This window comes from Balaenoptera physalus, assembly GCF_965194825.1.
Source record: "Balaenoptera physalus genome assembly, chromosome: 16".
NCBI classification, from domain to species: domain Eukaryota; kingdom Metazoa; phylum Chordata; class Mammalia; order Artiodactyla; family Balaenopteridae; genus Balaenoptera; species Balaenoptera physalus.
In genome coordinates, this window is record NC_138898.1 from 78,738,304 (window position 1) to 78,764,733 (window position 26,430).

General features: G+C 42.8%; 1 protein-coding gene across 16 annotated transcripts in view; it reads left to right on the top strand.

The window, feature by feature from the left end:
• CALN1 (calneuron 1) overlaps positions 1 to 26,430 on the top strand; it is a 477,883-nt gene that overhangs the window by 124,435 nt on the left and 327,018 nt on the right. For 13 of the 16 annotated variants that reach the window (XM_082432431.1, XM_082432434.1, XM_082432433.1 and 10 more), the window contains one exon: positions 14,118 to 14,242. In XM_082432431.1, the coding sequence (XP_082288557.1) occupies positions 14,118 to 14,242 (125 nt within the window). The remainder of the gene's footprint in view (positions 1 to 14,117; positions 14,243 to 26,430) is intronic. The other 3 variants (XM_082432419.1, XM_082432427.1, XM_082432428.1) reach the window with 1 other exon arrangement.

The window sequence follows — 26,430 nt, forward strand, 5'->3', positions numbered from 1 at the left end:
GTAGGGGTAGGAGCAACTTTCTGCTATTGCTAATCTCTGCTAACCAGCCTCTCGGCAGGGGGTTGGGGGGTGCTTTTCAGCCCTTCTGCCCCCTTGGTAGGTAGCTCACTGTTGCACATCTTTTTATTGAACTAGCTGACATAGGCTCTGTTTTCCTGACTACATTTTTCCTATTTTACACATTAAAATAACTTAGTGTGAAAGAAAGGAAGGGGAAACTCAGATCCCAGAGAGGAAAGCGTAGGGTTGGATGCTGCTTCAGGGTAGGGAAACCCCCAAAGGCTCTGGTAGTTGGGAGTCTTAATGTTCATGCTGGGGGGAAAGGTGTGGTCTTGGGTCCACCGCAGGCAGGAAGCAGGAACTCAGACCCTGTTTTGGCTGCCCGTCCCGTGAGAGGGGACTAGACTCAGTCTGCCCACTGCTCAGCAAAGTGGTTGAGATGCTTATGTCTACCAGGAGCTATGGCTGCCAAAGAAAAAGGCCTCTGTGACAAATGAGAACTCGAAACCTGTGCCTCGGGGATGTGCAGTCCATATCTACACTATCCATGTGGTGCAGGCCTTCCAGGCCAAGAATGAATGGACAAACTGGTCCCCAACTGGTGCAGCCTATGGCACCTGTGCCTCGGGCACAGATCTCTGCGCATGTGAAGCTCCAAAGGGAAAAGCAACACCTGCTGAAGATGGCCCTGCCCGCAAAGAGTGAAACCACACCTGGAAACTGTTTACTGCTAGAGAAATCAGAAAAGTACCACAAAGAAGATTAGTGCCTTAAGAAACTGAGATAATAGAATGAGATTCTGAAAGAAAATATGCAAAGGTCAGAGAATGAAAATTATAAGGAAAGATTTATAGTCAGTGATAAATGAAAGATGGATTTATAAAATAAACTAAACTGCTGGCAATGGAAAACATCATCATTTAGATGAAAACTGAGCAGACAGGTTAGACTGTAAGTTAAGTTACAACTGAAAAAAGAATTTGTGAATGTAAAAATAATTTTGAGGAAATTGCTTACAAGATACACAGATAAAAATATGAAAATTTTAAACAAGTTTAAAGGGGGGGGTGGGATGAATTGGGAGAGTGGAATTGACATACATACGCTACTGATACTATGTATAAAATAGATAACTAATGAGAACCTATTATATAGCTCAGGGAACTCTACTCAGTGCTCTGTGGTGACCTAAATGGGAAGGAAATCTGAAAAAGAGGGAACGTAAGTATACGTACAACTGATTCACTCTGCTGCACAGGAGAAACTAACACAACATTGTAAAGCAGCTATAGTCCAATAAAAATTAGTTAAAAAAAAGTTTAAGAAACTTGGAAAATACAATAATATATCAGTTAAAGTTTAGTTCAAGGACCAGTAACCACACAGCATATTTTAAGAAGAAAGGGATTTAATACAGAGAATTTGATGCTTACAAAATTGTTGAAGGGCTGAAGGACTGGATTTTGGATGGCTCTCCAGAATGACTCCGGAATAATTCAGATTGACCCTTCAGGAGATTTACTACCACTGAGACTGCCACTGGAATCTGCTTGCTGTTCCTAAAACTTCCTCTGGACCCCCCAAAAGCTAGAAAATGGACTTGAAGTTGATCTGAGGATTCAGAAGCCATTGCTCTTCTGCCACCACCTTGACTACTTCTTCACAGCCAAGAAACTGGAGAGTGGACAGTGGAACACTGTTGCAGGAAAACATCGTGTTTCCATGACTTTTCTTGCCTGTAGAAACAACTGGAAGTGGTCAGGAAAAAGACCTTCATCCAGTGGCATGCTGGAGCCAGCTCATACCAGTGTATGAAAGACACTTGTTGGGGCTTCCCTGGTGGTGTAGTGGTTAGGAATCCGCCTGCCAATGCAGAGGACATGGGTTCAAGCCCTGGTCCGGGAAGATCCCACATGCCACGGAGCAACTAAGCCCATGCGCCACAACCACTGACCCTGCGCTCTAGAGCCCGCGAGCCACAACTACTGAGCCCACGTGCCACAACTACTGAAGCCCGTGTGCCTAGAGCCCATGCTCTGCAACCAGAGATGCCACGATAATGAGAAGCCCATGCACCACAATGAAGAGTAGCCCCCACTTGCTGCAACTAAAGGAAGCCCACGCACAGCAACAAGACCCAACACGGCCATAAATAAATAAATAACTTAATTAATTAAAAGCAGGGGAAAAAAAGACACTTGTTAAATTTTCAGGAATTTTACGAGCCAGTTATTAAACATAGCCATTCTTAAATGCATGATAAATGAAATATAAACTTAAATTCTCAGATGAAGTATAAACTTACAGTGAAATAAATTATATTACATCACAAAGGTAATAAATACTAAAAACTCTTCACTTCCTAATTATTTGACTACACTTTATTATTATCTATGATTTTGTGGTTAATTTTGTCTATGACCTGTATATGGTGAAAATACTGTATAATGGTGTGCTGGTATACTACTTCACATCTCTTCCCAATTCCATGTTCACTGATATCACCTTGTTGGCTCGGAATTGGCCATTGTGGGAGTATTTCTACCATGGATAGGGGTAAATGCTACAGATCAAGATGTTTTTTGAGACCCAGCACACCATACCATTGTATTCATCTCTCTTCTACATTCTGAACTTGTGCAAGTGCTTTCTAATTTTGGAACTAATTCTCATACAGAGCTCTAGTAGCAATGGAGTCTGGAAAACAAAGTTATTAGCTTTTCAGCTTTTTTAATCTGATGGGGTATGAATGAATGTTGGATGAACCAGTCAAGAGTATTGAGCTTGAATGAAGAGGTCCAACGTACATCTAATACATCTCTTTATGAAAGAGAGAATATCGAGTTGGGGAGAGAGCCTATATTTGAAATTATAGACTTAGAATGGTCCAGAATGAGTATTAACAGGTGAACAAGTAGATTTCTCATCAGCAACAAAATATCCTCCAAGTACTAAGTAAATAATTTGTAATTCTTTACCAAGTTGAACTATAATTCAAATGAGACTGAAATGAAGACTTTTTTTTTAAGGACAAAAAGCTTTCCATTTATAATTCCTTAATGAAAGAATTACTACATTCCCTTCATTAAGAAGGGAATTGAACCCAGAAGAGTGCAACAATGAGCAGAGAAATTAGTAAACTTGTAGAAAAGTCTAAGTAAGCATTGGTTGTAACATGCACCAATAACAACTACAATAATAACGACTAATATTGAGAGGTTTAAAAGTAAGGTTGAACTGAAATATTAGAAAACAATAGCATGGAAGAACAAAGCAATCCCAAAATGATAAACAACCCAGTAGATAAAGGTAAAAAGCAAATTGTAGGAGAGGAAATGAGAATGGCCAAAAAACATACAACAAGATGCCTAAACTAGCAATCAAGGAAATCCAGTTAAAAATGAAACAGTTTGATCATACCCCTTGTCAGCAAGGCTATGGGGGAAATAGACATGCCGATAGGCTAGTGGTGGGCCTGTAAGTTGCTACAACCATGATGATGATTTTAAAAGGTGTTTACAAATTCTTTGATACTCCATCTTTCAAAAGGTGGAGCCTAATTTCTCTCTCCATGAGTGTAGGCTTTCCTTAGCATCTTGCTTTTAATGAACAGAATGTGTCAAAAATGACGGTGTGATTTCCGAGACCACATCATAAAAGGCCCCTCATTCTGTGTCTTGGGTCACCTGCTAGGGGAAGCCAGCTGTCATGTCATAAGAACACCTGAGCAGCCCTCTGGAGAGTCCCCTGAGGATGTTGTGAACAGCCATGAGTACACCATCTTGGAAGTGGATCTTAAAGCTGCAGTCACACCTTCTGATGGTGGTAGCCCTGATCAGTGTCTTGACTGCAACCTTATGAGAACTCCGGAGCCAAAACCACCCAGCAGAGCAATTCCTGATTCCTGACCCACAGAACCTGTGAGATAATAAATATTTGCTGTTTTAAGCCACTAAGTTTAAGGGTAGTTTGTTATGTAGTGACAGACAACTAACCCAACCACTTTGGAGAGCACTTTGGAAAAATTCTGTAATATTTTATCTAGGTATGTAGGCTAGAGAAATTCCCCTAAATTTATGCAAAGAGACACACGAAGATGTTCTTTGCGGAATACCTTTCTTTCAGTTGGATAGTGGGTAAATGAATTGCAATATGCTTTTACCATGGAAAACTATGGCACAGTTAAAAGTAAATTACGTATATGGATTTGGATAAGTCCCTAAACTCTAATATAGATTGAAATGTGCAAATTGCAAAAGCATATGTACAGTGTGATATTATTTATGTAAATTGAAAGATATATATAGCGATACTATAATATATTCTATATAGTTACACCCAAACGTAGGAAAATTTAAAATCATGGACCGGAAAGATACATTCCACCTCCAGGATAGTGTTGTCACAGCTGAGTGAAGGAGGTGGAGGAATAGCATAGATGGGCAGGGCTTCGATGTAAGATATTTCTTTGAAAAAATTCTAAAGCAAATGAGGAAAAATATTAGCCCATGTTCAATCTGGGTGGTGGGTCCATGGGTGAATTATATTATTCGCTGAATTTGCCGTTTGTTTGAAATACTCTTTGTTGCCAGTAATGTAGATTTTCATTCCACTACTGTTTTTGGATTTCTCCTTTGCTTTGCAAAGACCAGCACCTTTTCCAAATCAGCTTGCCTCTCAGCAAGCTGTCTTTGCTTTCTGACTTGATATCTCCTCACTGTATGCTGAGATTTCCTTATGAATTTGCATTCTTATTTCATTCTTACTTCATAGACACCCTGGTGTCTTACTTATTTTTAAGGATGTAACCAGAAGCTTTGTAAAACTGTCTTCTTTCTTGTATCATATTATTGTTGACAATCTGTTTTTGGCTCTACTTCTTCTTGAAAGTGCTTCTTCCTCTGATGATGCAGAATTTTTATTTAGACCCTCATGTTGGTGTTTTCTGCTTACTCATTCCTGTCAAATTTGAGCTGTATCCAAACCCTCCTTGCCAACTGGCCTGCCCCTGCAGGATCTTTACAAGAGAACACAATTGTTTTATAAGTGCTTAGCCCAACGCTCAGCTGGTATCCATCTAGTGCCTCTTTGCTGGAGTAAGTAGGGATCTTCTTGTCCCTATAACTTAACTCTTGGACTCTGAGGAGGAGACATACATTTCTGGGGTTTCTGAGGTCTTCTGCAGTTCTTCCTTAATCAAAAGCAATACACGAAAAACCGTAAACCCCACAGGTCATTGTTCATACTGACACTCATGCCCATAACGAATTTCACATCTTCACGTGCAGGGCCCATGCCTCAGACCCTTCTGTTCCTAGCCGTGTTGCAGACTGGGAGGGATGATCCCTGGGTAGCTAGAGGAAGGGGATTGTTGATTCACAGTGGTGCTAAGGGCAGTGGGGATTTGACCCTGGCTGCTTTGAAAAAGCAATTCCAACAGAGTCCGAAGGGTGATTGTCTGATGTCATGGTTGGTCATCCTAGAGTCCCAGAAATAGACGGGAATTTGGGTAGATAAAAATCTCCTCTTATTCCTTTACTATCTGACTCTATTATTTAGTCTGCATTCAAAGTGTGGGTATGCCACTGATTATTTTCCATTTTAATCCTAACTGTGCCGACTTAATGGAAGCTTCTTCCACACCCTGGCATTGGTGCTGTTGAGAATATGATTATTTTTGTGTGCCTTCATGGATATTTTTAGGGGAATTTGGCAAAGGCTCTATCACGGTTGGGTAGGCTCTTTAACGTCTAGAATGCAGGGCCAACATTGCCCCATGTAGTCTGCTAAATGGACGACAGAAACCCCAGCAGTGGATTCCAGGTGCTCAGAAGATGGCCCAAACTTCAGCTGACATCTTGTACCTCCTTTCATGTTTTGTTTTTTTAATTTAAAACAAAGGATATTATGGGGTTTTATTTCCATATATATTTCAAATGTTTATGACATTTAAATGCTTCAAATATTACTTTTTAATACTAGACTTTTCAATGTGGTATAATAATTCTGTTTGAATAACACATTGTATATAGAGTATTTTTTTGGATTAAAAATTTTTTTTATTTCTTTAACTATGGTTGATTTATAATATTGTGTTAGTTTCAGGTGTACAGCTTCAGATTCTTTTCCATTTTAGGTTATTGCAAGACACTGAATATAGTTCCACGTGCTACATAGTGAATCCTAGTTATTTATCTATTTTATATATAGTAGTGTGTACCTATTAATCCTATACTCCTAATTTATCCCTCCCCATCCCCTTTCCCCTTTGATAACCATAAGTTCGTTTTCTATGTCTGCTGTACCTCCTTTCCAAAGTCCATCTAAGACTTTTAAAAATCTTAAATTAAGTTCTTTGAAAACATTTCGAAGGCAAGTTCAAATACATTTCTCTACATGTCTTTCTTCCTCTCTGTCTGTATCTGTAGCCCATTACCAGAAATTGATGCAACTTAAAGTACTCTAGAGAGAAGTGCTTCTCAAACTAAACTATTTGTGGGGAAGGACTAGTGTTTTTGTTTTGTTTCATTTTTTGTTTAAAGCTCCAGTCCTTGGCAGAGTGATTTCTGTCAAATGCAGAAAGAACGAATTAGTGGAAAAATAAAATAAAAAAAGCAAAGATATACAAAAATCAAGTCAACTGGTCACATGCTTAGGTGTTGGGACGATGCTCCAAATTGCTATAAAAATTTCAATGCTTTCTTTCAATTCCTGTCCTTATCTATCTCGTTGCAAAGAAGCAGTAGAGAGTATTCAGCTGGCAGTGGTCCACACACTACACTCTGAGTCGTGTTGCTTAAGAGGCCCTGCAGAATTATGTTCTGGGGTACTCTTTACCCAGAATAATAACATCAGCCTACAGGAATGTGCCTGGGTCTTCGGCACTGCTGAGAAAAAAAATGGAAGAGTTAGTCTGGGCTCTCCAGAGAAACATAACCAATAGGATATATATAGAGGAAGAAATTTATCATAAGGAATTGGCTCAGATGGTTTTGGAGGCTGAGAATTCCTACAGTCTGGCGAGCTGGAAACCCAGGAGAGCTATTGGTGTAAGCTCCAGCCGGACTCCAAGTCCAAAGGCAGGAGAAGACCAATGTCCCAGCTCACATAGACAGAAAGAACACATTTTCCCTTACTTTTCCTTTTTGTTTTATTCAGGCCTCTAACAGATTGGATAAGGCCCAGCCACCTTGGGAAGGGCAATCTTCTTTACTCAGACTACCGACTTAAATGTTAATCTCACCCCAAAACACTCTCACAGACACACCCAGAGTAATGTTTAACCAAATATCTGGGCACCCTGTGACCCAGTCAAGTTGACACAAAATTAACTGTCTCTGAAGAGCATCATCTCTTGACATCTCTCAAGTCAAAGTGTGTGGGGCTCTTTGTTTGTTTGTTTGTTTGTTTTAACATCTTTATTGGAGTATAATTGCTTTACAATGGTGTGTTAGTTTCTGCATTATAACAAAGTGAATCAGCTATACATATACATATGTCCCCATATCTCTTCCCTCTTGTGTCTCCCTCCCTCCCACCCTCCCTATCCCACCCCTCTAGATGGTCACAAAGCACCGAGCTGATCTCCCTGTGCTATGCGGCTGCTTCCCACTAGCTATCTGGTTTATGTTTGGTAGTGTATATATGTCCATGCCACTCTCTCACTTTGTCCCAGCTTATCCTTCCCCCTCCCCATATCCTCAAGTCCATTTTATTCCCGTCTTGCCCCTAGGTTCTTCATGACCTTTTTTTTTTTTTTAGATTCCATATATATGTGTTAGCATACAGTATTTGTTTTTCTCTTTCTGACTTACTTCAGTCTGTATGACAGATTCCAGGTCCATCCACCTCACTACAAATAACTCAATTTCATTTCTTTTTATGGCTGAGTAATATTCCATTGTATATATGTGCCACATCTTCTTTATCCATTCATCTGTCGATGGACACTTAGGTTGCTTCCATGTCCTGGCTATTGTAAATAGAGCTGCAATGAACATTGTGGTACATGACTCTTTGAATTATGGTTTCCTCAGGGTATATGCCCAGTAGTGGGATTGCTGGGTCGTATGGTAGTTCTATTTTTAGTTTTTTAAGGAACCTCCATACTGTTCTCCATAGTGGCTGTATCAATTTACATTCCCACCAACAGTGCAAGAGGGTTCCCTTTTCTCCACACCCTCTCCTGCATTCATTGTTTGTAGATTTTTTGATGATGGCCATTCTGACCAGTGTGAGGTGATACCTCATTGTAGTTTTGATTTGCATTTCTCTAATGATTAGTGATGTTGAGCATCCTTTCATGTGTTTGTTGTCAATCTGTATATCTTCTTTGGAGAAATGTCTATTTAGGTCTTCTGCCCATTTTTGGATTGGGTTGTTTGTTTTTTTGATTTTGAGCTGCATGAGCTGCTTGTAAATTTTGGAGATTAATCCTTTGTCAGTTGCTTCATTTGCAAATATTTTCTCCCATTCTGAGGGTTGTCTTTTCTTCTTGTTTATGGTTTCCTTTGCTGTACAAAAGCTTTTAAGTTTCATTAGGTCCCATTTGTTTATTTTTGTTTTTATTTCCATTTCTCTAGGAGGTGGGTCAAAAAGGATCTTGCTGTGATTTATGTCATAGAGTGTTCTGCCTATGTTTTCTTCTGAGAGTTTGATAGTGTCTGGCCTTACATTTAGGTCTTTAATCCATTTTGAGTTTATTTTTGTGTATGATGTTAGGGAGTGTTCTAATTTCATTCTTTTACGTGTAGCTGTCCAGCTTTCCCAGCACCACTTATTAAAGAGGCTGTCTTTTCTCCACTGTGTATTCTTGCCTCCTTTATCAAAGATAAGGTGACCATATGTGCATGGGTTTATCTCTGGGCTTTCTGTCCTGTTCCATTGATCTATATTTCTGTTTTTGTGCCAGTACCATACTGTCTTGGTTACTGTAGTTTTGTAGTATAGTCTGAAGTCAGGGAGCCTGATTCCTCCAGCTCCGTTTTTCTTTCTCAAGGTTGCTTTGGCTATTTGGGGTCTTTTGTGTTTCCATACAAATTGTGAAATTTTTTGTTCTATTCTGTGAAAAATTCCAGTGGTAGTTTGATAGGGATTGCATTGAATCTGTAGATTGCTTTGGGTAGTATAGTCATTTTCACAATGTTGATTCTTCCAGTCCAAGAACATGGTATATCTCTCCATCTATTTGTATCATCTTTAATTTCTTTCCTCAGTGTCTTATAATTTTCTGCATACAGGTCTTTTGTCTCCTTAGGTAGGTTTTATTCCTAGATATTTTATTCTTTTTGTTGCCATGGTAAATGGGAGTGTTGTCTTTGGTTTATTACTTTGCCAAGAAATGTACCAGTTTTTCAACGCTGAAAACAGGAACCCACCCCTTTGTTTTTAACCTGCTGACATCTTGTCCTTGATATGACCATGATGCCAGGTGATACCCAGGAAACAGACTCTTTTTCAGCTCTGGTGCTTTTCATTCAAATAGCCCCCTCCTCCTGATACAGTCAGCTGCTTGCTGACACCGCTCAGTGCTGGGGCCCCCAGTGCTCTGTTGCTGACATACTGGATCCCTTGGCACCATAGTGTGCAATGCCAGCCAGCTTCTCTCTGAAACTCACCCTCTGCCAGGTCCTTCCTGACCCTCCTTCAAAACACAGTGTGTTTTATCTTCCACCTAACATATCATGAATTTCTTTTGCTCTGCATCCTACTTAACATAATCCTTAGCAAAGAACTACTGATGATGTTTATTGAGAACATACCTGATGCTAAATCAAGTGCTTTCCATACCTTATCTTATTTCATAGTTACAAAAATACTATTCAGTATGTATCCAAACCCCAGTTTTACGTAGGAGGAGACTGAGGCTTACAGAGGTTAATTAAGTTACCTACATGGCTAATCAGAGCAGAGCTAGGATTTAAATCTAACACTGCTTTTGACCAGAAAGCCCTGATTCTTAGCCAGGAAACCATACTGCCTTACAGAAAATACAGAAAAATTGTTCACATGGTTAACAGTCACTTAAATAATATTTCTCAATGAGTAAAATGGCTGTTGAAAAGAAATATATATATATATATCCATTGCCCACCATGTAAGGATCCATCTCTTAAGTTTTAGCTCAGGACTGTGTTTTCCTTTGCTGATGAACTTGTACATTTCCCTTCCATAGCCAAAGAGAGGATCTTAAAGCTTGGGTTTCCCCAGGTGGCTTGGAGTGAAATTTAGTCCGTAATTGCAGCAGCTGTTTTTAGCTTACTTGGTATAATGCTCTTCCCTTTTTTGAACATGACTTTATTTATCTATATGGCTGGTTCAATTGCACGTGTCTTCTTTCCCACTAGACTTTGAGCATTTTGGGTGAATGAACTGAATAGGTACCTAATTTTGTAAGCTGCTTTTTCCAGAAGCAATTATGTTGGTCTTTCAAGTGGGACTCAGTTGTGACCAGTTTTTTCTGCAAAGTACTCAGCGTTTCTTCTGTGCCTGAACGTGGCGTGGACACGCGTGTTTGAGTATAACCTTGTTACCGCGGCTGTAAAAATGTGTGGGTGGCGGGTCCAAAGCTTCAGGCAACCAAGTAAAAGGTGATAATGGGAAGCTATTTACAAAATGCTGAGAAACTAGAGTGATGAGTGGTGAAATGGGGAGAAATGCTTTCCGGACCTGTATCGACCTGAGGGGGGCCACCCTCCAGGTGGCAAAATTAGAGAAGATCAGTGTGGGTATTTCCCCATGTTTACGAAGGATTTAAACGATGGTTAAAAATAACAGCTGGTGAGACTACTGGGTCCCGGGGCCAGTGCTGAGAGGGAAGCTGAAACCACACAGGAAGCGTTAGCCAGTGTTGATGTCTCATCCCCTGGACTGTGGGAATCTGTCCAGGCTGAAATGACCACGGCCACACGTGGCGCTCCAAATCAGGACTGGCCTTCGGAAAGGGAGAGCAGTCCTAGCTCGTGCATCTGATTCTCTCCTTTAAACCTGTTTGGTCTGAAATTTAACTTCGAGAAAAGAGGAGATGGTAATTGAAGTCTTCTTCCAAAGAAAGGTTCTTGCCTATTTATGTATAAGGATAGATTTGGCCGGGAGGGGGAAAGTCCGACTTATATCAATAGTTAGCTGAAGATGTACCCCTTATAACTGGCAAAGGCATGCATACTCTGGAACTCCCCCGTCACTTGCGATTGGCCGGTGGATGTATGTACGTTTTGTTAGCTGTGGAAAGAGTTAAGACTGGGTTGGAGGCTGGCGGCTGGCTCTTGCCTCTGCCATGTGTTTGGGGCCCAGAACATTTGTGAGAGTTGTCCCAGTTGTTATGATGAGAGAAAAGTACCTTCGATAGAAATAGAGAAATCAGGAAGTGTGGCCTATTTTTTAGGAAGATTATTAGTTCGTTTTTCTACATCTTGAGTTTGAAATGAGAGTTTGACATCCAGGTGGAAATGTCTGGTGCTGAGCTGAGGCTGCTTGTTGAAAGAGCGCTTAGGCGGCTTGTGTTCTAGATCGGATTCTTTCACTAACTTGCATCCTGCTCTGGGTCAAGCCCTGTAACTTTTAGGAGTCTCTTGGGTTGATCTCTAAGTCAGCAGCTCTCAGCCCATACAGGGGCATGCTGGGGTGAGCTCTAGTTGGGAGGGAGAGAGAGAGGAAGGGCGTCCTCTCGGGCCTGTCACTCAGTGGTGTCACAGGGAAAAGAAGACAGGGGCCCCCGCCCCCCTCCAAACATCCTTCATCAGGGACAGTTGCTGTCATGAGTGTGGCTTGAGGGATGGCAAGGTTTGGGAGCCCGGAAGCCCTGAGCAGTCATCCCCAGAGACTGGACTTCTGTCGCTGGCTCTTCCTGTAATTTACACCTTGTTAACTCCTGTAATTTACACCTTGTTACTCAGCAGTGCCCGGAGGGGCCGCTAGGACCACTCCAGCTTAACGCACAGACACAAACTTTAGTCCCCAAAGGGACCCTATGGGGGACTCACATGGAGAATGATAGGTGTGTGGGGAGAGAGCACAGGGGCCGATTCTCTCCCACAGAACCCCTGTCAGGGAGGCCCTCAGCCTCTGCTTGGATGCCTCCATTGGCAGGGAGATTACCCCTTCTGGTGCTGCCCAGTTTACCTTCCTGGAGCTCTGTTAAAAGGGTGTTCCCTACCCGCACCCTAGAATTGACTCCCCCTCCTGCCTGCCAATTCCCTAATTCCGCTCAGAGTCTTCTCAATCCTCTTAGCCCCCTTTGCAGATGGAGAAGCAGAACCGGACGTGCCCCGTGGCTCACTCACTACGACGGAGCTTGCTCTTTCCCCTGTGGAGAGATCCAACTCTCTCTCTCTCTCTCTTTTTTCATATTCTTTTCCATTATGGTTTATTACAGGATATTGAATATAGTTCCCTGCGCTAAAAAATAAGACCTTGTTTTTTTTTTTAACATCTTTATTGGAGTATAGTTGCTTTACAATGGTGTGTTAGTTTCTGCTTTATAACAAAGTGAATCAGCTATACATATACATATATCCCCCTATCTCCTCCCTCTTGTGTCTCCCTCCCACCCTCCCTATCCCACCCCTCTAGGTGGTCACAAAGCACCGATCTGATCTCCCTGTGCTATGTGATTGCTTCCCACTAGCTATCTATTTTACGTTTGGTAGTGTATATATGTCCATGCCACTCTCTCACTTTGTCCCAGCTTACCCTTCCCTCTCCTTGTGTCCTCAAGTCCATTCTCCATGTCTGCGTCTTTATTCCTGTCCTGCCCCTAGAAGACCTTGTTTTTTATCCGTTCACTATATAATAGTTTGCATCCCAAACTCCCAATCCAACCCTCCCCTGCCCCCCAACCCTTGGCAACCACAAGTCTGTTCTCTATGTCTGTGAGTCTGTTTCTGTTTTGTAGATAAGTTCATCTATGTTCTATTTTAGATTCCACATATAAGTGATATCATATGATATTTGTCTTCCTCTTTCTGACTTACTTCGCTTAGTATGATAATCTCTTGGTCCATCCATGTTGCTGCAGATGGCATGATTTCATTCTTTTTTATGGCTGAGTAGTATTCCATTGTATATATGTACCACATCTTCTTTATCCATTCATCTGTCGATGGACATTTAGGTTGTTTCCATGTCTTGGCTATTGTAAATAGTGTTGCTATGAACATAGGGGTGCATGTGTCTTTTTGAATTAAGAGTTTTGTCTGGTTATATGCCCAGGAGTGGGATTGCTGGATCATATGGCAACTCTAGTTTTTTGAGGAACCTCCATGCTGTGAGAGACTCATCCTTTTAACTGTGTCTCTCTTCCCTCCTTTTCACCTTAGTCTGGAGCCTCTGGCCCGCCTTGCACTGGTGGGAACTTCAAAGTCCCAGGGGCGGTGCTCTGATACGAGGAGCTTGGAGGGTTTGTTCATCTGGTCTAAGGGGAAGCTTTCATTTCCTGTGAGCATGCTGGAAGCTGCTTTGTTTTGGGGCACCTTGAGATGCTACCCACCTTTCCTGCAGGGCAGGTGTGATTGGTGTCTCAGAGGGCTGTGCTCACAAGCCACTCGTGCAGGCAGGTACAGGGCTCCTTCTCAGAGGTACAGACTGTTGTCTGTGTTTACTCAGAGTCTGGCATTTCCGACCTGCTTTGAGTGCAGTATAAGTGCAGCACCTGCTTTACCTGGGAAAAGTGAAACACCTGGATTTCCGCACGGTCACGGCTAAGACATATGGTCACTGGGCAGCCTCACATTTTGGGGTGTGCAGTCCTTTCCTATGAGGATGGAGGAAGGGTTTATCAGGCCAGGGGAAGGAGCAGAGAGTATCCTTGTTTGCATGGAGAGACAGTTGGATGATGCCGGGGTATCCCACAGTCTGCCAGGACCACATGGCTCAAGTTCATCATTAAATGGGGAAAATGAAGTAAGACGTACAATGAAGGAAGGGACGGAACTTGGGATCCTTCGGGAATTGCTCTGGCCGCGGGGACCCTGGAATTCTCTGACTTTCCCTCCACCAATGTTATTGTTATTTAAAAAATACTCCTGGCCATCTGAACACCAGGGTGGTCCTTCAAGGAAGGGAAGGAGGAATGGATGATGATGTCTTTCTTTCCCCTGCCCCCTGTCTCTTGTGAGCAGGGAGAAGATGCCTTTTCACCATGTGACCGCCGGCCTGTTGTACAAGGGGAATTACCTCAACCGATCTCTCTCTGCTGGCAGCGACAGCGAGCAGCTAGCTAACATCTCTGTGGAGGAGCTTGACGGTAAGGAGCCCGCCTTGCGTGGGAGGTTCGCCACCCAAGGGAGGCGTCTGGGGCTATTGCGCATCTGAGACGCTGGCCGTCAGTTGTGGCCAAGTCTAACCATGGTGCAGCAGGAAAGAGTTCAGAGATCACTTCTGCCTCAATGACTTCTTTGTGTGGGATGGACCTGGTAGCCTGAAAAATCTACGGTGAATATTTTGGTTCCTTTGGATACCAAAAGGAACCCTTTGACTGGGGAGACAGGCTTCTACTCCTGACACGTATTTTCCAGTTGATGGAATCTTGATCGCCAATAGTGTTGCCCTGTTTCCATCTTGTCATTCACCATGGGGCCCAGCTGCGGGGAGGTCATAGACCTGTTAATGGCCGTCTCTTGACTTGTGGCCATGGTGCTTTGAATCCTGCCCAGATCAGAATCATCTGGAAGCTGTGTCTAGGTGGGAATGGCTGGCAATTATTTTGATTGCCTCTGTGCCTCTGTAACAGTGTAACCTTGGCTTTGGGATGGGAACGAACCTGGGGACATGATGACTGAATTCATCCTGGGACAGTGACCCTTTGTATCCTGGGGAGATCAACTCCTTGATTAAAAAAAAAAAATTAAAACAAGGAAGAAGGATTTTGGTTTTGATTTTTAGAATAGAGAATTAGGTTGATTCAGCCAGATGTTTGCCTAGGTACTGCATCTGCTGAGGCCACGCCAGATTGGTTTCCCTTCTTGTTTTGGAATGCTGTGTTCCTGGTGACACTGTTTTACAACAAGAAGTTTAAATTTACTGTCTAAAATAGGGAAGTTAAAATTACCCCAGATGGCCCATATCTTTGCTTTGAGTGTAATGGTCTGAACCAGTGTGATTTCTTTGTGCACATTTCTTACAAGGGGTATGGTAGGCAGGGAGATTCAGCTCTGGGCCAGGGAAGACGGACTTGCTTCATGAAGGGCACGAGATGGGGCAGGCAAAGGACAGGGCCGTCGGATAGCTTTCTTGCTGTCACCCGTGTTGTTTGCTTGCTTCTCGACAGGCATACCATGTTTTATTACACTTCGCTTTATGGCACTTCGCAGATACTGCATTTTTTACGGATTGAAGGTTTGGGGCAACACTGCATTGTCAGATGCTGGTTAGCATTTTTTAGCAATAAAATATTTTTAAATTAAGGTATGTACATTGTTTGTTTGGACCTAATGCTATCACACATTTAATAGACCACAGCGTAGTGCAAACATAACTTTTATAGGCGCTGGGAAACTAAAAGATTCGGTGATTCGCCTTATTGTGCTATTTGCTTTATTGCAGCGGTCTGGAACCGAGTGCGCGGTATCTCTGAAGCCTCCCTGTAGAGGCTTGTTTATGTCCATGATGGAGCAGTGGAGCTCAGCGGCCGGTGGGCTGGGTCTGGAGGAGAGGCCAGAGGATATTAGAGGAAGGGGAGTGATGTGGGCAGAGCCAGACTCCCTAGGCCCAGCATCTGCTCACTGTGGTCTGGACAGACCAGGGGCCAGAGAGGAGAGTAGTATCCTCAGGTCTCCTGGCCTTCAACTGGCCAGAGGATATTTGGACAAGGACACGGAAGCAGAAAATAGAGCCCTGACCTCCTCCAAAATGAGCCCATCCTGGTGGCCACAAACGAGGCCGAGGCTGAGCTGGGTGTGTCGGCAAAGTGAGGTGAGGCCCAGGCTTTCCTGTGTCCTGGGGAGGAGTCCTAGCTAGTGGAGAGCAGGGCAGTGGTGCATTGATTTGGGAGGGGGGCTGGTTGCGGGTCCCCCAGTTTTAGTCATCACTTAGCAGGGGGGACTGGGAGCCTCCTGTGTGGAGCCCTGTGGAGCCGAGGCCATGAGACTCGGGCAGAAAGTCTGTGTGTTTCGGGCAACTCTTTGTTTTTCTTTTTAAATTGAAGTATCATTGATTTACAATGTTGCGCTAGTTTCAGGTGTACAGCAGTGTTTCAGTTATACATATACATATGTATATATATTCCTTTTCAGATTCTTTTCCTTTATAAGTTATTACAAAATATTGAGTATAGATCCTTGTGCTATACAGTAGGTCCCTGTTGTTTATCTATTTTATATATAGTAGTGTGTATAAGTTAACCCCAAACTCCTAATTTATCCCCACCCCCTTCCCCTTTGGTAACCATAAGTTTGTTTTCTGTCTGTGGGTCTATTTCTGTTTTATATATAAGTTCATTTGTATCATTTTTTTTTGATTCCACATATAAGTGATATCATATGATATTTCTCTTTCTCTGTCTGACTTACTTCACTTAGTATGATAAGCCCCAGGTCCATACATGTTGCTGCAAATGGCATTATTTCATTCTTTTTTGCTGCTGAGTAATATTCCATTGTATAAATATACTACATCTTCTTTATCCATTCATCTGTCCATGCTCATTTACGTGGTTTCCATGTCTTGGCTGTTGTAAATAGTGCTGCAGTGAACAGGGGGGTGCATGTATGCTTTTGAATTATGGTTTTCTCCGGATATATGTTGGGCAACTCTTGCAGAGGCTGCAATGACTAACCCAGTGAAGTTTGGAAATCATCTATGGCTTTCACATACCCTGGCTTTCCATTTTTCTTCCTCCTCCTTCCCAACTTTGCCATGAATAATCAAGAGATGATTTTTCCAAGACTTCTCAGAGTGATGGCTTTTTTCTCTGTGAAATCTGGGCCACTGTCAGGGCGCATGGCTTTTCAAGAGATCCACTGCCTGGTTTTCGGCCCTTCTCCACTCGGGCAGTGGCTGAACTCTGTTCTTGGGCAAGCAGCAGAGCTCACCATCCTGTTGTTCCTGTCAGGCACAGGCAGCTGAATGGGGCTGAAAGGCGCCTTCTCAGCAGGTGAGACTAGCGGGGGGTAATTCTCACAGCCCTGGCGGCCCAGGTGGGTGGCCTTGGCCCTGGAAGCCCTGGTTGTGGGGGGCAGGGGTCCCTGGTTGAGTGAAGCTGGACTTTATGGCCTGAGGTCGGCTGGGGAAGATGCTGTATTTCTCCTTCAGGAGGGTAATCCAGGCTCTCAGCCTGGAGAAGGGCCATTTATTTTCTAATGGAAGATTCCTTCTACTTATTTATTTATTTTTGCCAAGGTGAACCCTGAGTTATGACTGCTTACGCTTCGTTAAGAGTATCTTGGGGCTCCAGGCTGGGCTGTGAGATGTGTTCTGAGTGTAGAACAGGCGGGCAGGGTCTGAAAACCAACTGGCTCGAATCAGTTCAGAGGACTGCAGCTTGGTTCTTGGGGAAGCCAGTTTCCGAGACTGTGCTTGTTTGCTGTTCTCTTGGAGCTGCCTCGTGTCAGCCAAGCCCTAATAGCCTACTGTTCAGGGCCGCTCATTTATCCTTACAGGACCTGTGGTGCTGCACAGGGAGTTGATGTGTTGGACACTGGTGGATACTGAAGCATCCTTTGTGGTCCAGCCACCCTGGGTGCAGATGTTAGTTGGGTACCATCCCCGCCCCGTGTGGTACCCAAACACCTGGTCAATGTTTGTCACTGGGGATGGAATGCCCCTTTCCTTCAGTGTAAGGATCAAGGGCACCGAGTCCATGAGAGGTTACCCTCTGAGAATGGGGCCACTCAACATGCAGGCCAGCTCCAGTTGCCATTCGCTCTGGGAAGTTTCTATTTCTTCTCTTTAAACAAAGCTTATGAGGAAATAATGCAAAGCTGCATCAAATTGGCCAGACTGGAATTGGAAATCACCCAACAAACAAACTCAGCAATGATTAATTGGTTGAGATCCTTCCTTCCTTCCTTTCTTCCTTCCTTCCTTCCTTCCTCTTCATTCATATTTTCATTCCTATTCATTCATTCATTACAGGAATGTTTACCCAAATGCTTTCTGGGTGGAGAAGGAATTCAAAGAAGTATAATCTTCATTGCCTGGCTCAAGGATTTTACAATCTACCCAGGGAGTTTATGTACATACAAAATTTATTAGCAGTATCTTGTACTTTTAGAGTGTGTCATGTGGAATTTTATTAGCTGCATGAATTATAACTTTTTAAAAACAGTTTTTTCATTGCTATTTATTGAATAATCTTGTGAGGCTGTCTTAATCTTAAACTGAGCTTGCTTCTATCTGAAGTTTACTCATTTTCATTAATGTATGGTGTTGCATTGTATATAAATATACCTCAATTTCTGTATCCATTCTATTCAGGATGGATATTTGGGTTGTTTCCAGTTTGGGGCTATTAGGATGTAATCAACCTCCCCTTCTGTTGCAGCTGTGATGCTGGGGTCTGCTCTCCTCACGGCTCCCTGTGGCCACTGTGAAATGTCCGAGTGTGGGTATTTCACGCTATTTTTGCCAGTAACAGTGTCAGCCTCTCAGATTAATTTCTTGGGTCTCCCTTTTAGCCTAGGTTAGTTTGCTGTCACATCTTGGATGGTTGTTATTTCTGTTTTTTTCTTCAGGAATGCCTGCCATTCTAATGCTAGATCTTCATTCGATGTTTTCCATAAAATGCCTCTCTTCTCACATCATTTTTCTCTGTTTTGCACTTCTACGTTCATTCTTGAGTCTGTCTACCACCTCGTTGATTTAGTTGTTTGCAGTCACTTAAAAAAATTTGTTTTTGATTCCCTTTAGAGTGTATTTTCATTATGGATGAAAGTTTCAGTTTCTCTGTAGTTTGATTTTATTTCAGTAGCTCCCGCTTAACTTTTTGGTCAAAGTATAATACAGAAGAGTATTATTGTACAGTTCAATTCTTATCAAACATGAACATGCATGCAGCAACCACCCAGGTTAAGGAATAAGGTGTTACCAGCACCCTGAAGTACCCCTGAGGTCCTTCCTAATACCGCTTCCTCAAAGACAACCACTGCGCTGAATTACCTATCATCATTTAATTGTGTTTGTGTTTTTCCTTCATCTCAAGGGGGTTATATTATAATTATTGTTTTGCGTCCAACCTCTTTTCTTCAACATTATACTTGTGAGACTCAACCATGTTTTTGAGGGTAGTTGAAGTTCATTCATTTTCATTAATATATAGTGTTTCATCACATATAAATAGATCTCAGTTTATTTATCCATTATATTCTCAGTGGGTATTCGAGTTGTTTCCAGTTTGTAGCTGTTAGGATATAGCCCTTGGTGTTGCTGCTGTGCTCTTCTCATGGCAACCTCTTCCTCTTTTACTGGAGCCATATTTTTTTATTCTCGCCCAACTCTTTGTCTTATTGAGAACAATTTGTACACAGTTTGTGAAAATCTCTTCTGTTTCTTGTCATAAATTATATATAGAGATTTTTAAATAATAAATACCTGTTTCTCCAAGTCTCCCAGCTGATGCTACCTTTGTTTTCCATTAGAAGATGTTTTTATATGGTCCCCTTTGCTTTCTTCTGTTCTGCTTTGTGACTCAGCAATGAGAGTTCTTTGTAGGTCCACGATCTGTCAGCAAAAAAGGTTTATAAAGAGTCTTTAGCCTTCTTCCTTCTGTCTTCACTTTATTCCAGACCTGGGATAATTTCCCCCTTTTCAGCCCCAGCTGGAGAGTCCAGTTTCTAGAAGACGTTCATCTAGTCCACGGCTACTGGGCGGAGGGGGGATCATTTGTTTTTTTTTAATTATTTATTTATTTATGGCTGTGTTGGGTCTTCATTTCTGTGCTAGGGCTTTCTCTAGTTGCGGCAAGTGGGGGCCACTCTTCATCGTGGTGCGCGGGCCTCTCACCATCGTGGTCTCTCTTGTTGCGGAGCACAGGCTCCAGACGCGCAGGCTCAGCAATTGTGGCTCATGGGCCCAGTTGCTCTGCGGCATGTGGGATCTTCCCAGACCAGGGCTCGAACCCGTGCCTCCTGCATTGGCAGGCAGATTCTCAACCACTGCGCCACCAGGGAAGCCCCGGAGGGGAGATCTTGATGGCCCCTCCTCTTGGGTTTGCTCCTTATGTCACAGAATTCAATTAACTCCTTTATTCTTCTTTTCTTTTGGTCTTCTTCCTGTTCCCATGCTAGTATCTAACATTCTGGTACATATTCTGGCTCTCATCTCTCCCCCGCAAATAATCCAGGGTGGGACACACCCTCCCATGGCTCTTATTACTCTCAGAGAGTTATGTTCCCCGAAGGAGCTTAGAAAGGAGGTGCTGCTGAGGTGGGTTTGGGTTGAGGAATAGATCACCGTGGAGAACAGTTGCTATGAAATAGGGACCGACTGCTTGATTTGCTGGTCAGCATAGCCTCTGGGTCCCTGGCGGGGCAAACAATGGTGATGAGCCAATGTCTTCCTTCCGTACGTGTTTCTCTGGTTCCCAGGATGGGTGGAAATTGTGTTTCTCCAGTTTCATTGATGTGGCAACTAGCAAAAATTCTCCTCAGGCTCTCATATGTGTATACATCTCAAAATTAATATTTCTGGGGATATGTGTACATTATCCTACATACATTTCTGGAGGGTATTTTAATTTGAGTTTGGGAGTGGATGTATCAATCCGCCAACTTTCAAACACAAAAAGCACCACTTCAGTAGTTGACTACCTCCATCTGGACTGTTCCAGAGCCACCGCATCTGCAGAACCAGTTTCCTCAACGGCCCCGTGTTTGCCTGATCCAGAAGACTCTCAGGTGTTTATTCCGGACTTTCTGCAGCATCTGGCAGCATTGCTCACACCCTTGGTTTTGGTTTGTCACTACCTTGGCATCCATGTCACTAGCTGGCTCTCCTCCTTCCTCTTTTCTACCTCTTTGACATTCCCCTCATCTTCTGCCCACTGCTGATGTACTGTTTTTCCCCGGGGTTGGTTTTTGCTGTCATCCTCAAGGGCAACTGCATACCGGTCGCCTCGGGATAGATATCTTTGATCCCTGCCTCCCTTCTGAATTCTAGACCTGCTACCTATAGTCCTGTGTAGATGTCCCACGAGTCCCTTAAACTCCAGTGATCCAAAGCTGGACAGATTTTCTTTTTCCCTCTCAAACTGCTCCTCCCCTGGAATTTTTCTCAGGAAATTATGTCACATTATACCCAGTCAGCCACGGTGGTAATTTGGGGGTCATCCTTGATTCCTCTTTTTCTCTTACTCCACACATATCATTGGCAAAGCCCTGCAGATCAACTTCCTTCTCCTCCAACCACATGGCTGTTTTCTTGGGCCAGGTTCTCCCACCAGCTAGACAACTGCAGTCACCAAGAGGTGATCTCCTTGTGCCTCGTCCAGGATATCAGCCTTGTATCAGTTCAGTTCCATTTCACTGGAGGGATGCTTCTCAAATACACACTTGATTCGGTTATCATTTTTCCCTTCTTGTCCTACAAACACGTGCACACACACACACATAAAACAACAGTGTATTTAATATTTCTTTAATCCTTTTTAAAAATTTAAAAATCTATAGAGGTTCTGGAAAGTACAGTGAATACCTATATACCCTTTGTCTAATTTGCTGACATTACAGCATTTGCTTTCTCTCTCTTTCCCTTTTTCTCAACACACATGCACAATTTTTTAAGTTCTAGAATTTTAATTTGGTTCTTTTTTATAGTTTCCATCTCTCTGCTGAAATACTCTGTTTACTCATTTAAATGATATTTTTCTTTAATTCTTTGGACATATTTTCCTAAATCTATAATAGCTCTTTAAAGTCTTTAGGTCTAGGCTCTAGACCATCTGTGGGTTGATTTCTGTTGTCTTTTTTAGATTATAGTCAAGTTTTCTTGTTTCTTTGCACACCTGTTAACATTTGACTGTACACTGAACATTTTGAATGCTATGTTGTATTGACTCTGTGTTCTGTTAGCTTTCTTTGAAGAGCGCTGATTTTCTGTTGTAATAGGTAGCTCAGTTACTAGCCTACCACCTTAAACTTCTGTTGGTTCAATTTTGTTTTATTTTATGTTAGGGTAGATCTTTGGAAATCCCAAGGTGACGCCCAAGCCCCTGTAACTCGGCAGGGGCTCAGCCTCCAAACTCTGTCTTCCTTGTGGATCTTGTCTTGGTTTTCGACTTTGTTCAGGTGGGTCTTATATAGGCCTTCAGAGTGTGTCCCTTACTGTTAAGATGCGTCTTTCTAGTGTCTGGATGCCTGGGGTATTAATGAGGTTTTCCAGACGTCCCCTAGGGATGCTTAAGTTCTAGCATCTGTCTTCCATTCTCAGCCTCATAGCAGCTGCTTCCTGGTAAGTCTGGTTTAATCTCAATTTGCACTTGGGTTGCCCAACCTTCAGCCAAGTATTCATAAGGAACCCACACACAGGCTTCCGAAGCCCCCTCTCTGCATAGTTTTCTTCCCTCTGCTGCCTGACCCCACAGATTCTAGCCCCTTCCGCTACCCCAATGTAAGAACTGTGCTTGGGAAATTGTCCCTGGGCAGAGGGCCAGGGTGAACATGGGGCTCGCCATGTGAATTTCCTCTTGCCCTGCAGTTGCAGCGTTGTGCTGCTGGTTGTTTATGGCCTGCAAACAGTTGCTTTATATATTTTGTTCAGGTACACGGTGGGAGGGTTATTCTGAAACCAATTACTTTGTCACAGCAAAAACTTATTATTAGTCATTTGTTTTTCACCTGAACCAGTTAAAAGTAATTTTCAACCATCATAGCACTTTACCCTTGAACACTTCACTTCTGTCTATAGTTCTGAAATGGCTCTCCATAGCCTATAGCTGTGTTAGCTATACCGCATCTCTGTGTCAGAGCATATGAAGCCCTGTGTGGCCTGGACCTTTCATTTTGTCTGCTTCAACTCCCTACTTGCCTTCTAGATCATTTCCTGCTGCCTCACAATCTCTCCTGCTTCCCTGCCCTTGTTTCAGTTGCTTCTTTCAGGAATGTTTTGTCTACCTGGGAAAGACCTATCCTTCTTGTAAGTTTCAACATTGTCAGTTGTTGTCCTCCTCCTCCTCCTCATCACAACTGTTTATTGAATGTTTACTATGTTCCAGGAACGGTTCAAAGTGCATGAGATGAATTAACTCATTTAACCCTCTCGATAATGCTCTGATGGAGGTACTATTATTAACCCCATTTTTGCAAATGTGGAAAAGGGAGACATTAGATAACCTTGTCCAAGGTCGCCTAACTAGCATGTGTTGGAACTGGGATGCAGCCTACCAGCTGGCTTCAGAGCTCGTGCTTTTTAAGTTCTATGTTCTGAATCCTCCCACCTGCTAAGTAAGACCCTTTGTGCCTTCCCTGCACCCTCATGTCACTATCATATATATCACTGCCACCACTGTGACACCTGGGTGAGAACTTGGCTGATTAATCAAACTTTCAGTGGGTGGAGAGATATTTTTAAAGCTCTGTGTGAGCCTAGTGTGTTTCTCACGGAGAGCAGAGGTGCACAGCAACCCAGAAAAGGCTGGTGATGGGCTTGAGTTCATGCTGGAAGGGGACTGCCTCCTGTGCTCTGAGCTCTGAAGAGCCTCTTTCCACCCCCGCTTGTCTGGTACATCATATATTTTCTTGTCAAGAAGTCTCCCCCCACCCTTTTTTCTTTCTCCTCTACTTGTGCTGGTTGATTTAGAAATCTCAGAGGCACACCCTACTAGCCTTTTTTGAGATGCTTCCCTCTACGGGCTTTTCAAGTGGGGTTTTAAGAAGGCAGAAACATTACTGTCACAAGAAGAGAAGCTCTCAACTCTTATCTGAGAAGGCTGATGGCTCAAAGTTCTCTCCTCCAGAGGAGGCGATAAAACCTACACAATGAGCCACATCATCCAACAGGAGTGGGAGTGCCAGATAGACAGCTCTGCTCCGGAGCTGGGAATTAGCCTTACAACCCTGGTCTTTTATCTACCTGGGTACTTTCCTCCTAGAGGCTTGACCTGCCTTTGAGCCTTGAGAGGGCAAGTCTTTTGTGGTGAGTTGTGAAGCTTTGTTAGCAGAGCCAAGGAGGGATTTCTCTGATGGTAGCTGCTTCTAAGGGCCCACTCCTTAAAGGGACATTTGTCTAAGTCGTCTTGATCTGAAAATGCGTTTTGATAGCTGTGGCCAAGAAGGAAACCTGAGTACCATCCCTGCCACTTTCATTTTCTTCATTGGTAATTTGTATGCTGTCTGCTTCCCAAAGTGATGGAGACATCATATGATAAAGGAAGAAACACAAACTGCAAAGGCTGTCAGAATAGAAATAGGAAATAAAAATCCATATACCAAGAGGAAGAAAAAAATATGACAGTCCCTAACACTAATACATTTACTGTGAATGAGCATTAAATTTAGCTCCAAGCTTCCAATTGGTTGGGGCAAAAAAGGTAACATACCTTATTCCAATGCCAACCTTCAAGAGTCCTATTGGAAGAATAGTCTTCTCATTTGTATTTTAAATAGGAGCCCTTTGGCCCATAATAAAAATATCCAACATACAAGCATTCTGTATTGTTATTTCAAAGATGTTGGTGGCTTTCAGCTTTTTCTCAACCTCTAATTTCTGAAGGTTTTTTAAAACCTTTTTTCCCTAGTAATGGTGCCTTTTGATGGTGGTGATTCTCAGTGAAGGGCTAGGTGCTAATCTTAGACTCCAGATATAGAAGGAGGAGGGCAGATAGTAGTTTTAAAAGCCTTCCCACCGGATAATGCTAAGTACCCCCTGTAGGACATGTTTCTCTGGTTCCTCCTCCTAAGAACCCTGCTTGAGATAGTAGGAAGAAGTGATATCTTGGTATAAAAGTTTCCTGCATGTAGTTCCTTCCCTTCATGTAGGTCCTATATGAAGGACCTACATCATAAAGCATGACCTTTGACTTGGGATATTTGTGGAACAGGAGTTACCAGCAATTCATCTCTGTCATAAAATAACCTTGATATTCTTCCTGTGGAACCTTCAGCGTTCAACAGAAATGCACCCTAATAGATCTGCTAAGGTAATTAAGCTTCACAGTGCTTCCCCAAGTAACTGAATAAGTTAACCTGTTGAGTCGAATTGTTCTGCATTATCCATCTGGATACTGAAGAGAGTTTGCCAGAACTCATCATTTTGATGTTGGCTTCGTTGATACTGAGCTGTTTCTCCTGGTGGTAATTGGCCAGCAGCAGGTTCAGCTGTTTCCTGGGACTACTGAGGAATGTGATATTAGCAATATGTTCTAGCAGGGATGGCTCACTGGTCTTTCCTCTTCACAGTGGCATCCGGAGCATCTCATCCAAACACTGCTCCATACCATTTAAAAGCAGGTGATGAACTAGGACACAGCCATTTAAAATACGGGTTTTCTCTATCAAGGTGGTCATTTCTACTTTCTCTAATTCTCAAGCCAGAAGAACACTGAATTCACATTGAGACCTATATTGCTGTATTGCTGTGTGACAAATTACTCCCAAACTTACTGGTTTAGAACAAAAAACATTTTTATCTCACAGTTTCTGTGGATCAGGAATCCGGGAGTGGCAAAGATGGCTGGCCTGGCCCAGTGTCTTTCAAAAGGTTGCAGTCAAGACACTTACTGGGACTGCAATCATCTGAAGGCTTGACTGTGGCTGGGGAATCCATCCAAACTCACTCCCAGGGCTGTTGGCTGGAGGCCTCAGTTCCTTCCATGAGGGCCTCCCCCTAGGACTGCTTGAGTGACTTCATGACATGGGATTTGGCTTTTCCTAGAATGAATGATCATTTTATGATCTTGTCTCAGATGTCACATATTGTCACTTCTGCCACATACATTCGCTAAAAGTGAGTCACTAAATAGAGCTTATACTTAAGGTAAGTGGAATTAGGCTTCATTTTTGAAGGGATGAATATCAAAGCATTAGCAGGTGTATCTTAAAGCCACCAAAGAACATACAAATTAGCTTGGAGATGGCTTCTAGCTGTTGAATTGAAAGCTAATGAACTGTTACAGAAAGTTCTAAAGTCATACTTAGCAATTTCTTTATGCAGTAAAGAAGAGAGGACCAAAGGTCATTGCTATAAAAATAGGAATTAAAGCCTACCTGACAGAGTAGGATCTCTGGAGTTCCACGGATCTGGGACTATTCCAGTTATACTACTTAGCAGTTGCAACAGGGCTGGTTAGCTCTTCTCCGATATAATTTTTTTCTTAGTAGAAGAAGTTTTAGCTGGACAAGTGGGTGCTAGAATAAAGACTACATTTCCCAGTCTCCTTAAGAGCTAAGTGTGGCCATGTTAGTAAGTTCTGGACAATGAGATGTAAGCCAAAGTGACATTGGGCAACTTTGGTGCACTTTGCCTCTTCTTTATCGTTTCCTCCTTCTTATTACTGGAGTGGGA